We start from the raw sequence: 14578 nt of genomic DNA, 5'->3' as shown, positions 1-14578 counted from the left end.
GGCTTCATTGCCAAAACTGGCCTCCCACCAATCACAGCCAAACGCTGTGCCAAAAACCAACAGCCTTGGCAGGCCAACATGGAGTCAGGGGTCTCCTCAGGGGAACAAACTTTGTGTCAATAAACTGTATGATGAGTGACCAAGATCAGCTGCAAAAAGCCACTAACGAACTTAATTAATTAAAACTAGGTACAGATTTCTATTAAGTGGGTTGGTCTGTCATACTCTTGGCAAGACCAAGGTTCAGCCTGTCAGAGAACACGCTGTCCACACGGGAAAGGAATGTACTGCAAAACTTGGCCAGCTTCGCAGCAGCAGAAAGCTGCCTGGGTGGGACCTGCCCTTCTGCTCCACCTACGGCTTCCAGATGAGCAGAAATGCAGGCTAGAGTAGTGCAAGAACAGTGTTCTTACCTAAAATCTGATGCTGGTGTGACCATCCACTTAGCAGGAAGAGCCAGTGACCACATCTGCCCTGTCCCAACTGCACCAAATCCACAGTGATTCATTGGAAGGTCAAAACCATGATGGATGCACATGAAGTCCCATGATACAGCCAACCCCCAGAAAAAATAAACTCCTTCCTGATCTCTGCAGGCAACCAGCTGAAGCCGTGCTTAACTGTACTTACATTGTCTTATGAGCTGTTATATTTAGAGCTTATTTTGTAGCTTTATCTCCAGGCAGTTGAGATGAATTTGTTTTCTTTGCTGCCTACTAGCCTATTTATAGGTTTTTTAATAAACATTATGAACAGAGATTGTATTATTCCTTGATTACTAATATGAAATCAGCTTGGCTTGGAGTACAGAAAAAGATCTGGGACACTTAATTTTGCTCTTTTGTGTCTTCCCTTATTAGAGGAACTTTCTGGTCTGCCTGCAGCTCAGGACATAGCAGTTTCCTAGTTTGATCCAAATAAAGATATTTCTCCTTTTACCATGTTATACTTTAGCACGTTAGCAGGCGTATCACCTGTACCTTAGTTAGATTTTCCTTCATGATTAGAAGGTTCTAAATCCATGTCTTACATTTCATTTGCTTGGCCAGTGGGAGTTCACACATATCTCTCTTTTGTACATTACCAGGTCATTTCAGAACTTTGACTGTCTGGAGTTTTATATCATCATCCACCTTTTTGCCTTTTTTTTGTTCTGTTTTCTACATTGTCTTTTAACTAGGATGGCTCCTCAGCTATTAACAAGTTTGGTATTTTTGTGGAATTATGCTTTTTTTGACATTCACTGGGAAATCTTCAAAGAATTCCCAGATCTTGTTAGAACTGCTATTAACAATTACAGCGTCACTTATAGTCAATTATTGGAACGATCTCTTTAATAAATTAATTTCCATGAGTGAACTGGTGTCCTCTGTATATCTCAACAACATTTGTGACGTATGATGTGTGTCAGCTGAGGTGGGAGCAAACTAATGATAGCAAAAAGACAATCAATTATTTGATATCTGCCGTATTCTGAAGTTATATCCATTTTTTAAATGTCTAGAATGGCCTGCAAGTTGTCTAGGAAGGTGATACATTTGCCAAAAGTCTCACAGATTTTTTATAAATTCAGTTATAATAGAGATTTTAAAGATTAAAGATCTGACTTGATAAACATAGTTACAGGGATGTGAAGTTCTTTAGCAAAGTTATCTATGTAGATGGCTATAGGACAGGACCATTTTTAGCAGTGGCTGGTTTTATTCTAGTCTGAATAACGTTAGCTATCATTTACCCAACGTAGTTGGACTTGGTGATCCTGAAGCTCTTTTCCAATGTAAATGATTCCATGACGCTGTGATTTTCAAAAATGGTTGGAACAAAGACATGAACTACAGAACAAATTGAAGATAACTTTGTATCTTAGCTCCTCTTAACAAGTTCACATGGAATATTTTAAGTTTTATCTTGGCTACTTTTCATAGTATTAATTGTAAAACTTTTTTTTGCACATTTACAAAAGCATTTGAAATAATATAGAAGAATATAATAAAGTATGTTTCAAAACTAGTTTATTTTCAGTACAAGAGATCACATGTTTGTGACAGGATTTTGAAATTCGTAACAGTTGTACTTAGAGTAATTTTTAAAAGGCCTTACTTCAGTCACAATTATCATAACTGGGGCTCAAATGTATATTATGATCTAAAGTCTCTTCAATATGGCCAGGAACAGTAATATATTTCTCTTAAGGGATCTTCTAGCTCGTCCAGCTCAACCGGAATCCTGATGGTAAAGTCACATATTCAGCATGAAATTTTATATAGACTTGATGCGATGTAGCAGTGAATGGAGCAATGTTTGTATCCTAAAATTAAAGACAAAAAGAATTTAGAAGTTTTATGTAACACCAAGATGCTGTGAAAAAGCCAATCACAGTGCTACAGATGAGGTACAAATTCAGTCATAGTTTAGAAGGGATCTCATGTCTGTGCTAGGTACTGCTGTCACATTTCTCCCATAGGGTGTTACAAATGATTTAATCACAAATACAGCAACTTATTCAGAGAAAAAAAAAGGCTTGACGATGCTATTCACTAGATGTCGCTGTAAGGTCTGTATTGAAAGGCTTCTAAGATGCCACAGAAGCCTCATGCTTTCACTTCCACTCGTTTGTATATAATTCATGCCAAAATTATAGAAGCAATCTTAAATACGATGCAATAACATTAATTTTAGCCAATTACAGGGTCGCAGGCATTAGGGAATACATACCATCCCACAGTATGGCCCAGCCTGGGGATAGCTGGTATCTGGCCCATTGTAAAGGATCAGGTAGTTGCTACTGCAATCCCCTGGGTCATCAATGCTGATGAAATCGAAGTTCACAGTGACAATTCGTCCCTTGGGCACAGTAATGGCCCACTCACAATCAGTGTTGTTCCGGTAAGTTGCAGGGAATCTGGGACTAGCAAATGTGCCAGTGCTGCCATATAATGTTCCTCCACATCCTAGAAATGGACATGGTTAATGAGCTTAGAAGATTTAGTTTCACAAGATACTACGCAGTGTAGTACTATTTGTAGTAGCACTGAAAAACAGAGAGATTCTGTGAGCTGGAACAGTGAATGTAGGTAAGAGCACTTCTCCAAAGAGATAAAACTAAGGCTCTAGCTTCAGCAGCCTGACATTATGGAATGATCATCAGAACATCAATGGATTTTAAAAATCAAAAGCCTCAAAACTCTTTGGAATAGGAACCAACATCTTAATTCTGCTTTGCACAGCTTAGTGCCCAGCCACCTAACTAGACACAAATTCTCTTTCGCTGATCTTTGGAATGAAAAGTAGTGAAGAATCTTCACCTAAAACAAAAACACAGAGAACAACTCAGAGAAAATAGTTACATTAAGGTGAACCAAAGGCCATTTATAACAAAATTCCATCTCCAGCAGTGGCCAGAAACATATGCCCTGGAAGGAACTCATGTATATAATGCCCCAAATTACTCTCAGAGTCTCCAACTATTTACAGCTCGTAGCTTCCAGAGATAGCATCTTTGCATTTAATGGTCTTTACCAATCGGATGTCTTCCATGAACTTGTTCAGTTAGTCCTGGAGTCCATGTAAATTTGTAGAATCCCATGGAAAAGTGCTCCACAGCTTAAGTGTATATTGTATATTGTATGAAGAACTGTTTTGTTTGAACCTTCCATCTCCTGGCTTTATCTGAAAACCTCTAGCTCTTCTTTGGAAAAATTCAGTGAGCAACTGATCATTATTTATCATCCAAATATCACTTGTAATTTTTTAGACCTTAGTGATTTCTTGTCCAGATTTAAAAGTCTCAGTATATTTTGTACAGAGCCATTTCTTATGCTGAGATGTTGTTAACCTTTCTGCCTGAAGGATTTTCAGTTACACTGGATGCTTATTAAGAGAAGGATACCAGAACTGTGCATATCTCTCAATTTGTGGGTGGACTATGAATTTGAACACTGGCTGTGTATTTTTTTTCTCTTTTCCTTTCCCAAGAATTCCTATTGCCCTATTCATGCCTTTTTAAAAAACATTTCTGAGCAGTTAACTTTTTTTTTTCCCATAGAACCATTTTACTGTAAAGCTCTTGTTGCTGAATGCTGAAAATCAACTCAGAAACCAGATTTTTGTAGGTGAAGTTAGGATTTTGGGTTTTTTTTCTCCATCTGGTTCATCAACACTTTCCTACGCTGAACTTCATTTGCCCCTTCCTTATGCAGACCATAAGCTCTCTTCAATAACTTATTGTCAAGATTAAATTGCTAGCCATCTACTCACTCCCATTTCATACACCATTTATGAATAGGTCTATTACACAGTCACTACACAGCATTATAGCTAGGTTATTTTCTTGGAGAAAATGTCAGTCCTCTTCAGGTTCAGCAGCATCTAGATTTTAGGGCCTATCACAACTGAGCTATTAACAAAGTAGACTGAGTCATCACCACCACCATTACCACCATCACCACTCTGTCGTCCCAAGATAGATATTCCTGATGTTTTCTGGCCTCCCAGTGAAAGATGTAGATCACCAGTTTAAGTGGACTGCATCCTCCGAGGTTGCTAAAGTCAACATTAGAGAATAGGGTCAGCTATGTGCTTGGGAAAGCTTTAGGTCTTGATGAGTCAGGGCCGCAACTGAGCAGGCTGGATTACACCTTTCCGTGCTTTCCTTCTGTACAGTGTCGGTTAATGAAATTACTTTGTTATTATAGTCTTACCACTTGATGATGACGTCCAAGTAATTTCATATCCATCATGAGCCCCTGAAATATCACTCTTGAAACGAAGGAAAACAACATGATTTTGGGGGAAGATTGGACTGGGCACAGTGTTTCCACAGAACCTGCCAAGCAGTGGTGATTGCATATTACTCCCATTTCTGACCTGCAAGGGACACAAAAAAACACTGCCAACATTAAATCCCCATGCCAATTATACACAACTACAATTATGCAGTGATGCAAGCACAGTGCAAATTATGTATGGACTTGCTTGCATACTATAATTGTAATTTAATACTTTTATTTTTCCAACTATATTCTTGCAGAGAAAGAAAAGGACACTATTAATCAGTCTGTCTGAGCTTTGTGAGCAATTGCACAGATCAAGTATCATCAGCAACTAGTAGCTAAATTTTATGGTGTGGTGCATCTCCTGACTAATAAAAATTATTTGGCTAGTAGCTAAGATGTGCTCTTGAAATTCAAATCTATGTTTTACTTTTCATAAGAAAAGTTAATATGCCAGATGAAAGGATTAATGCTTTACCCCACAGACCACTTTTTTTCCTGGTCACATTAAGACATAGCTCATATTACCTACCTCGGATTTAATCTGATGCTTTTTTTGAGCTCCAATAATAGTGTAGTTCAGATCCATTTCTTGAGACAGTAAAGAGGATATTAAACGAGAACTAAATAATGATTCTACCACAGACATTGGATTTTTGTCATTTGACAAAATGTAGGGAAGACCTGAACGAGCGCGAAAGGACAGAGCAAGGATTGTGCAGGAGAATATGATTTTTCTTGCCACAAAGGACCTTTGCAAGTACCCTGCACTTGTTACTAGATCTCATTTTTTCAGAGAAAAAGAGAAAAAAAATCTTTTTTTAAGAAAAATATCAATTAGACGGAATTTGCTGCTGGAATGGAAGTACTTGATTTATGACTTTCTGTTTGTGCTCAGATGTTAATATCAGGTAAAAACTATCCTAGCTTGCTCTGTAACTGGGTAATATCAACACAAGTTAATTAAAGATAAGTTATCTGATAATAAAACTATTCATTGGTCTTAGACTTTGTATAGTGTGTGTTTAACCTCTTACTACAGTACTTGAGTATCCATCACCATAAAACTGTAGCAATATGGTAGTTCCTAATGTCAGTTCAGATCATACTTCATCCAACCCTGCTAATGTCCTTTAACTTCATCAGATTTTGACTCAGGATTTCAAAAAAAAAAAAAATATATATATATATATATATACATACATATATATACACACACACAGTCTGAATACCTCTAGGAAGTCACGTGAACACTGGATGCTGTCCTCCAAACTGAAAGTATGGAAAAAGAGAGAAATTGTGTGATTCAGGGGAGCTTGCAGAATGATAGAACAATCCATATTATTGGGGTGACGACCAGGCCAGCCAGGGCTCTTCAGATAACCAAATGGCTGGTTATACTCTCTGTCGCAACCTAGAGAAAGAAAATTAAAATAATGTAAGCTTTGCAGGTCCTTGTATTGCTTTTCACTGCGTGGAATCAACAAAACTATTGTGGATTCTTTTGTAATAGTAGATTCTTTTGACATTTCTTCAAGCTTACCTGTAGCTTGATAGGTAAACCTGACTCCATTATTAATCCTGTATTCATCTGATTTGAAAGTCACGATGGCAGTGCGATCATGAGAATAAAACTCAGGGACTGGAAAAGTTTCGGTGCCACAGAATCTATGGGCTGATCCTTGGCTGTGCTAGAATTCAACACGTCACAAACTTCTAAGTAAGTAGTGATACAACTCAGTTTTCTACTTATCAAACTCTACACAAACAATTATTTCAGCACTTTAAAGATCAGTTAGGCAATCACATTTTACAGCTCCCAAGGAAATCACTTTCTAATATCTCAATATTGTACGTTCAATTATGACGTGAAGCAAATCCAGCGTAACAAGTATTTTCATGACAAAGTGAAAAACAGGGAAAGAAGATTTGGAATAATGTAATACAATGGACATAAATAGTTGTGTTTTTTATGTGTTATTTTTCTTTTCCATCTAGTGCTTCCTACAAACACGATTCCTGGCATGAATAGTGACTTTATTATGGCTCTTGGATGGGAGGAAGTATATTTAGCCTATGAAAGATTGCTGTTGGTCTGCAGTTTCTGGGTGTTAAATTTAGCAGCTCTGCTAGTTGGTGCAACTGTGAATAATTATGTAACACTTCCCAGGTTAAATTCAATGTGTGTGTAAGTGTGCTTCCATGAAAGCACTTAATGCTGTGGATGCATCCTTGGCAAGAATCATCAACTAATCTGTTACCAAACAATGAGTTTTTCTCCTCTTTGCAAAGAGTGAGGAGAGCTGAATGCAAATGGGGCATGGTATCGACTGTAAATTTCTTACCATTGGTAAGTCCTGGAGCTGTAGGTAGTTCTGAGAACAGTCCTGGCTGGAATGAAGGTGGAAGGTCTCTACCACCACCTTGACCTGCTGCTGTGGAGGGGCATCAATGACCCAAGTACAAAGAGTAAATGGTGGATATTCATTGGGGTAGTGAGGAGACGTTGCAGTGAGGGGGGTAGAAGTTGCATTATATGTTCCTCCACACAATCCTGTTTAAAATAATAATAATAAACGCATCATAGACTGAAAATGTTTCAAACTGAGGAATGATATTTTTATTAAACAAAACTGCTCTGGACAACAGACTTCTGTATATACCTATAATGCTTGAAAAGAAAAAAAAAAGTAAGTAGAACACATTCTAAAGCTGTGTCAATACGTTATAAAAATCAGATAAGTGTTTGTTTGTTTTTTTTTCATATAATTTCAGTGTTTGTGTTAACAGCTCATAATAGGGTGTTCCTGTTTTGCACTCCAGACTGACATCCACCCTGCAGCCAGCTAAGACCAAAGAGAGTTGCACAGGGAGACCAGCACTGCTGCTTTTAGCTTGCTTATTAGATGCTCTACATTGCTATACCAAGGACTATCTTTGCAATTGCCTGGGCCCTGTACCTGGAACAAATTTTAATGACTTATTATTTAAATACATATTTTCACAAAAGAGTCACAACAATAAACAGATGCATAAATATGTGAGTATACTTACGATCCACTGTGGTGTAGGTGACATTGAAACCTTCCCTTTGCACAGAATTGTCTGTGATAAATTTCACAGTCAAGGAATTACTGGTAGAAAGAAAAGGAGCCGGCACTGTAGATCCACAGAATGTGCCAACTAAATTGGCATTTTCATTGTTTCCATCATAAAGCTGAAATAAGAAAAGCATACAACTCACTAATAGTTTAGGAAAAACAAAGAAATAGAAATAAAGTTTTCTGACCTCTCCTGACATTGCAATTTCTCTTACTTGAAAGCACATCAGGCGCTCTTGTGCTTTAACAGGATGTTCTTGATGACTACAATTATTCACTGCCATATTAACTCATTCTGCAGGATAGTGAAAATCTCATTATGGAACATTCTGGTCCTGTCTCAGCAAATCCATCAAAAATTGATTCTATTTTAATTTGGAGTTCTGTGTTCCTTTTTAGATGTAATCTCTAAGCACTTTTCTCTGAGAAAGGTTGATTTTATTCACCAAAATGTAGAATTTGTTCCTCATGTTAATTGAAAATTTCCAATGCTCAACAAGATCTCTAACACCCCTTGGTGCATCTTGTTTAGCAGATTTTTACCATCTATCTTATGTTTTATATACTGATTTCCAGGAAAGTAGCTTCAAAATTGTATAAATTAAAGTCTTTTCAAGCAATTTGGTAACACAACGAGTGCTCATCATTACTTTCAAAGTGATTGAGTTTTGTTCTGTTTGTATTCTGTGAATTAAATACTCATTTATACAAGTAGTCTAAGAACAGAAGCTTGCATGCATAACAACATTAAAACACTTATTGGTTTCCAAAAATGCAGGATGTCATCTGCAGTCATTATCTAACCTATTGAAGAACCATAATTATATTAAGCAACTGAATTTCTTTATAAGGCAACGTGCTATTAAGTTTTAGTCTCATGGAGAGGATAATGGATTGTATCTCTCTGATAGTTTCTTTGTTAAAATACACAGATATCTTACTTGGACATAATCATATTGGCAGGTCTGAGCAAACTGAGCTTCCAGCATGAATGAAGTGAAGGTGAGGTTGATCAGCTTGTTTGCAGGTGCAGTTATGAACCACACACAGTCCAGATTTCTCTCGTATCTTCCACTCACATTGGAGACTGGAGAGCCAAAACTATAAGATGAATATGTCAAGTAGCCACCACAGCCACCTTGAGGTCCTGTTGAACAAGCAGAAGCTTAATAAAAGCCACTCCTAGCATTCATTTAATCTTCAGAACGTTAATGTCAACATAACAGCTTTTTCTGTGCTGCAGCATTTTACTATCCTGTCTCACAATTACTAATTGAATTATTAAAAGGATTTTAACAAAAACATCATTAGGCACCAGTATCCACTTTGAAAATACAGCAACAGATTTTTTAAAAGGATCTAGAAGAAGACAGAGGACAGAAATTAAGCACAACCGTGGTTAGACTTTTTAATGTAATTCCTACCAGCTAGTAAGAACAGTTGGACAGTAGGGGGCACTGACAGGTTGCCTTCGAATATCTGGTTAAAAAATTAAGTTGCTTGTTCTTGTATACAGCTTCACTGTTGTGGGATCGAATTTGGCAGTCTAACACTGGGGCCCAGACTCATATTCAGGAATCTATCTGACAGTGAGTTATTTCTGGGAGTGTTTCACTTTGCAGGAACTTAGAACCCCTCTGAAAAGCAGGCTCTTTTCATTTTGGTGCTGCATTTAGATCTAAGTCCCTAAAGCGAGCTCCTCACTGTGAAAAGCTGAACCCTATAATGATTTTAGTCACACTGTAAGAAATGACTTTTGGACAAAACCAGTTAACAGAAGACCAGAACTCTCTTATTGAGTTAACAAGCAAAAATACAGACTATCCAGAGGGAATTTTTTAACAACTTTTTTCTTTCGCAGTTTGATTTCCCGAGGCAGAGCTGGGTTAGTAACTGAGCAGTTTGTTTACTTTATGCTTCCTTCCCCAGTCTCTGTGGGGTTTCTCGGCTGCTTATTCAGCTCAGGAATTCAAACGAAGAATGGCTCATAATCTTACTTGTGAGCCTTGAGAAAGAGTATTTGTAAACTGCACGGGGTGAAGGTTAACTGCAAGCAGGCTGGTGTCTCCTGCAGTGAATCCTTTTGGAAGAATTACATTATCAAAAGAAGCTACAGCTGTGGATAAGCAACATGAACATCGCTGGAGAATTTCATCTGTGTGTGTAAAATCTTCCTATTTGGCTGACGTACAGTGACTTAACCTTGACCCACTGGTATATTTCCAGTCACATAAAACTGTGCACTACTTAAGCTATGATATTACAAAAGATCCCTCTGGTGTAAAATCAGCATCCAAATATCAGGATTGCATCAGTAACCATGGGCTGGAGACAGCCCTGTCCTGCAAGTCTGCAATGGTTAAACCAGAGTGACTAAGGATAAGAGTCGTCCTGCTCCACTAACCAAAGCCGGAAAGTCTCCACCCTAAAAAGAAGATTGCTTAAAACCAAAATCTTGATGACATGAGATTTAAGCTTTCGCTATAGCTAAAAATGAACAGAAGAAACTGATTACAAAGTGAAAAAGTCAGGAATTAATAGACTGTTGTTCAGTTTTGTGGGCTGCTCCAGCAGTACAGTTGGAAACTTGGAAAAGTGTTAGTGTTAATTCCCATGCTGCTGCAGAAGCTGAGAGGAACAGTGGGAGAAACATGACCAATAAATCATGTTCATGCTCTCACAAATATCCTTAGGAAGGAGTAAAATGTCAGACAGGAGGGTGCCTGGGCCCTAAGAATGCAATTTCATTGTATTTTTCTCTGGATTCACCCTTCTGCATGATTTATTTAGTCCTCCCGAAGCAGCCCTGTTGGAGCCACTTCCTGCTCAGCATTTTGTACACCATCCACTAAGCATACCATTAAGCATGCAATCATTTGGCATAGGTCATAGTCTGTCCCTCCAGCCCTGCAATATTGAATCTTTAGTGGCATATGGGTCAGACTGTCTTACAAAGCTGCCCTTCACCCTTTTCATGGTTAGAGCTGCAAACGTGCCAGCCAGAACATTGCGACAGGAATCAGAGAATTGCCACAGAGTAGTGCAACAGGAAAGCTGTCAGTGCTGCTGAATTGTCCTTTTTGGGGGTACCAAACATCTCAACCTTTTCAACAGTGTCCTTCATGGCCAGCTGTGCAACTATAAAGACAGCTCAAAAAATAAACATGGGGGTAAGCCATATATGTACAGCATATAAAAAGGACCTGACAGACAGAGAAACAGGCCAAAACCTCATTGTAAGAAAATTAATTCTAGTTGGTATAGCCAGTAACATATTTCAGGGAAGATAAATAACGAAAGGCATAATTTACAGTTAATAAAAATGACGTTTCATCATTGGCTTTCACAATGCTTCACAATGCTCCTCAGCCAGGACTGAGTCACATGGCTACGGGACGGTCCATTATGAATAATGTCTAGAGTGGAAGCTGACCAGATCGCACGTAGCCCCGCAACCAACCAAATAAAGAGCACCCCTTGTTGAGAATCTGTCTTGGTGTTTTCATTACTCATCAACTATACATCAGATTGCAACCACTAGAAGTTACAGAATAGTGAATGCGTGCATGTCTGGGGAACACTTGCAAGTAAAAGGAGAACCAGTTACTTACAAGAGAAACTCAACTGCACCTCATTTTAGTGAAGTTGCATCTCAGTGTTCTTTAAATCATTACCACTCCCATACAGAAGGCCAACTAATCGCCATCCAGCATCCTCGTGATCATTGACGGAATTATTTTCATTGTTGGCTAACACAGCCAGAACAAAACACAGCTAAAATTTAGGCAAAATCCAGCACAGAAGCATGTTAATTGTTTAGAATAGCCTTTTTGTCATTAAAAACTAAATGTGATAAAAATAATGAGAGATGTACTTTACAGAACAATTTCTGATGGGACAGATAGACAACTGTCTTGTTTCGGTCTCTGGTTTATTATTTAAAAATCTAGGGTCATCATAAATCAGATTGCAATCCTGTCCTCCTCATACACAGCTTGCCAGAGAACACAAATTATCAGAACTAGGACACATACTGTCATAATTAATTGCTTTTGGTGGGAAGCGTTAATGAAACTAAAAGGCTGAGGAACCATTCAGGAAAGGAGGGACTGAAGGTTCCCCATGGCAAATAAAAATAATTACAGCAGAGAGCAAGCACTTTGCTCGAAGAGTTACATCCCCTAGACACAGAATCAAGATGAAGATGAATCTTTGAAGCTGCATACCTTTGAAGCATAGCCAGGGGTGAGATTTGTTTGTACAGGTACGGATGCAATGAAAGGGAGCCTGCTGAACAGTTTTAAATCTATTGGAAACAGCTAAACCAATGACATTTCAAAATAAGTGAATGCTATTCTTCTCTTCTTACTAAATGAACCCCACAAATGTGCACCAAAAGACAGCAAAATTCAAAGAGCCCTCCTAACTCTGATGGAATAGCAATGAAAACCTCTCCCAGATTTATGAATCACATTTGATTTCAACCAAAAGGATGAGAATTCTGAAAAATCAGGATAAGCAAGGATTAACTCTGCCAAGACTGATGTTTCATTCCTTACAGGTTTTATTTCCAGTGCAGAGGAGTGGCTGGACTGTGGCTGTAGTAATCAGTTCATAGCTCATTAGGATTATGGCTTCAAACGCTAAGAACTACGTAAGACTGGAGGGAGGAATTGTACTGCCATTCTTCATCTTAGCTGATATGAAGGGTTGGTAAACCTTCACAAGCTGAGATTTTGAGGTCAGTTGGTGTGTTTGGCAGCCAGTGTACAGGCCTCGTGACTTTGTGCAGGCAGCAGGCCTGCCGGCAGGGCCAGCCTCACCACAGGGCTCTCACTCTTTCCAGGTCCTGGCATCACCTTTAAGCAGAAAGGTTTTCCACTGATTGGATGGCATGGCAGTGCTACCTGCAGGGACATACACTCAGGACTGCGAAGTCCATATCTCCTGCTTCAGCAAGATTTCACAAATGCAGTCAGATGAAATTGATACTCTCCAGGTTTTAGACTTTTTAGCTCATCCCAAAGATGAGCCCAGCCATGCACCATGCAAGCTAACCCTAGTTCTGCAACACAGTAGTGTATGTACCACCCTAAGCATTTCCTCCATGTTTGCCTGGAAACGAGAAGCAGACAGGCTGTCTGGCCTTAGTCTTACATTTGCTAATATTGCATTAATGTATTTGTTGGCATCACAGCTGCCCGGGCATTAGCAGATCTCTCTTGCAATATGAACAAGAGATGTCTCCTTGTTCTTTGTTCGTATGCACGGGAGAACAGATTTTCAGATGAAGAAGTCACTGACTTCCACCTGAGTGCCTTTAATCTGAATCGCATCATCTTTTAACCTTTAGTTGCTACAGAGTTCCATTTACTCACTACATCTAAAATAAATTTTTACCTCATTTCTTCAAATCAGCCTGAAATTTCTTATTTAAAGTCCACCTTTCTTCTTGTCTGTCCAGTTTGAGCCTGTGAACTGCTTCTACTTATTTTGCTTTGGGAGAAGAAATGTTGCAGACATTAAATAACTGACATTTCTTAGAGGCATATGTAGACTGTCCCTAAATTCAACAGATGTATTTTTTGCAGAGATATTGAAGAGACAGCAAATACTTTCTAAACTGAGACAAAGTTCAACCTGATGCATACTGATGCATATTTTTAACATAGATTTGAGCCAAGAAACACATTTAGAAACAGTCCAGGAATTGTGATTATCTTCTAAACAGATATTCTGAGTTTGTTATGGATGTTGATATTTTCGTAAACTATAATAAGATCAAAAGAAGATATTCTTAGCCATGACTGAGTCACTGTTTTAACAGAGTAAGCTAATCATAGTTAAGTCACGGCAATGTAATGAATCTGAAATGGGCAATATATGTGTAATATAACTGGTAAAACAGTGTGAATCAAAAGTCCAAAGAAAGCTTTGCAAGAAGACCTGTGAGCTGCACGCGGTTAGTTTCTCAGCTGGCCCCTGTGCAGCACCGGGCTCTGAGGCCAGATTCAGTATCTCCAGATGGGGAGATACTCTAATGGGCTGTGACATCTCTGCCAACCACTGCTGTTTTTCCAAAGGCATGAGAAAATGCACTGAATTCAGCAGCAGCATTCGCATGCCACAGTCAAGGGCACATTCTTCTAAGATTTTTTTTTTGTTGTTTTATAGGAGGGAGAAAAATTCCCAATAAGCCTGAGAGTCGGCTGCGCAGCTCTTTCCCACCTGCCAGGCAGTCACTGCTGCTGTCAGTGCAGGTCACTGGTGCCACTGGCAGCAGTTGCTACAGTTATATACATGAAATCAGTGCAAGAAATAACCACTGCTGGTTTAAGAATTTAGAAATGACCCACAAAAGAGCACGTAACCCCTCCCTATGCGGCAGAACGACCAGCCAGTATTTTACATCTTCTGTTGCCCATTCAAAACTGTTGTGATTTTTTTTCAGCAACTCTTAACAATTCAAATGAAATCAGTGAGAACTGTGAACGCTGAGCACTGATGGAAATCTGCGACCAGAAACAAAATACAGAATAAGCCAAGGTTTTGGGTTGCAAGACAGAAATGGACTCAGACCTATATTAAGCAAAATTTTTTGCTATAATAGCATAAAAATGCTGTGAAAAATCTAATGGGTCTATTTTTTTAAAAAAGTATACTTTAATTTCATTAGGAGAAAGCATAAGAGTAAACCCATTAGCG

General features: G+C 38.6%; 1 protein-coding gene across 1 annotated transcript in view; it reads right to left on the bottom strand.

The window, feature by feature from the left end:
* The window catches only part of CUBN (cubilin), a 148417-nt gene continuing 135834 nt past the window's right edge, over positions 1996 to 14578 (bottom strand). Inside the window, exons 62-69 of the mRNA XM_021385370.1 lie at positions 8815 to 9020; positions 7827 to 7989; positions 7118 to 7326; positions 6316 to 6463; positions 6005 to 6186; positions 4701 to 4866; positions 2716 to 2951; positions 1996 to 2308 (exon numbers count right to left, since the gene is read on the bottom strand). Coding sequence (XP_021241045.1) covers positions 2201 to 2308; positions 2716 to 2951; positions 4701 to 4866; positions 6005 to 6186; positions 6316 to 6463; positions 7118 to 7326; positions 7827 to 7989; positions 8815 to 9020 — 1418 coding nt within the window. The 3' untranslated portion in view covers positions 1996 to 2200. The remainder of the gene's footprint in view (positions 2309 to 2715; positions 2952 to 4700; positions 4867 to 6004; positions 6187 to 6315; positions 6464 to 7117; positions 7327 to 7826; positions 7990 to 8814; positions 9021 to 14578) is intronic.

Source organism: Numida meleagris, chromosome 2, assembly GCF_002078875.1.
Source record: "Numida meleagris isolate 19003 breed g44 Domestic line chromosome 2, NumMel1.0, whole genome shotgun sequence".
NCBI classification, from domain to species: Eukaryota; Metazoa; Chordata; class Aves; order Galliformes; family Numididae; genus Numida; species Numida meleagris.
Note: the sequence above shows the minus strand (reverse complement) of the source record. Positions and strands in the feature narration are given on the sequence as shown.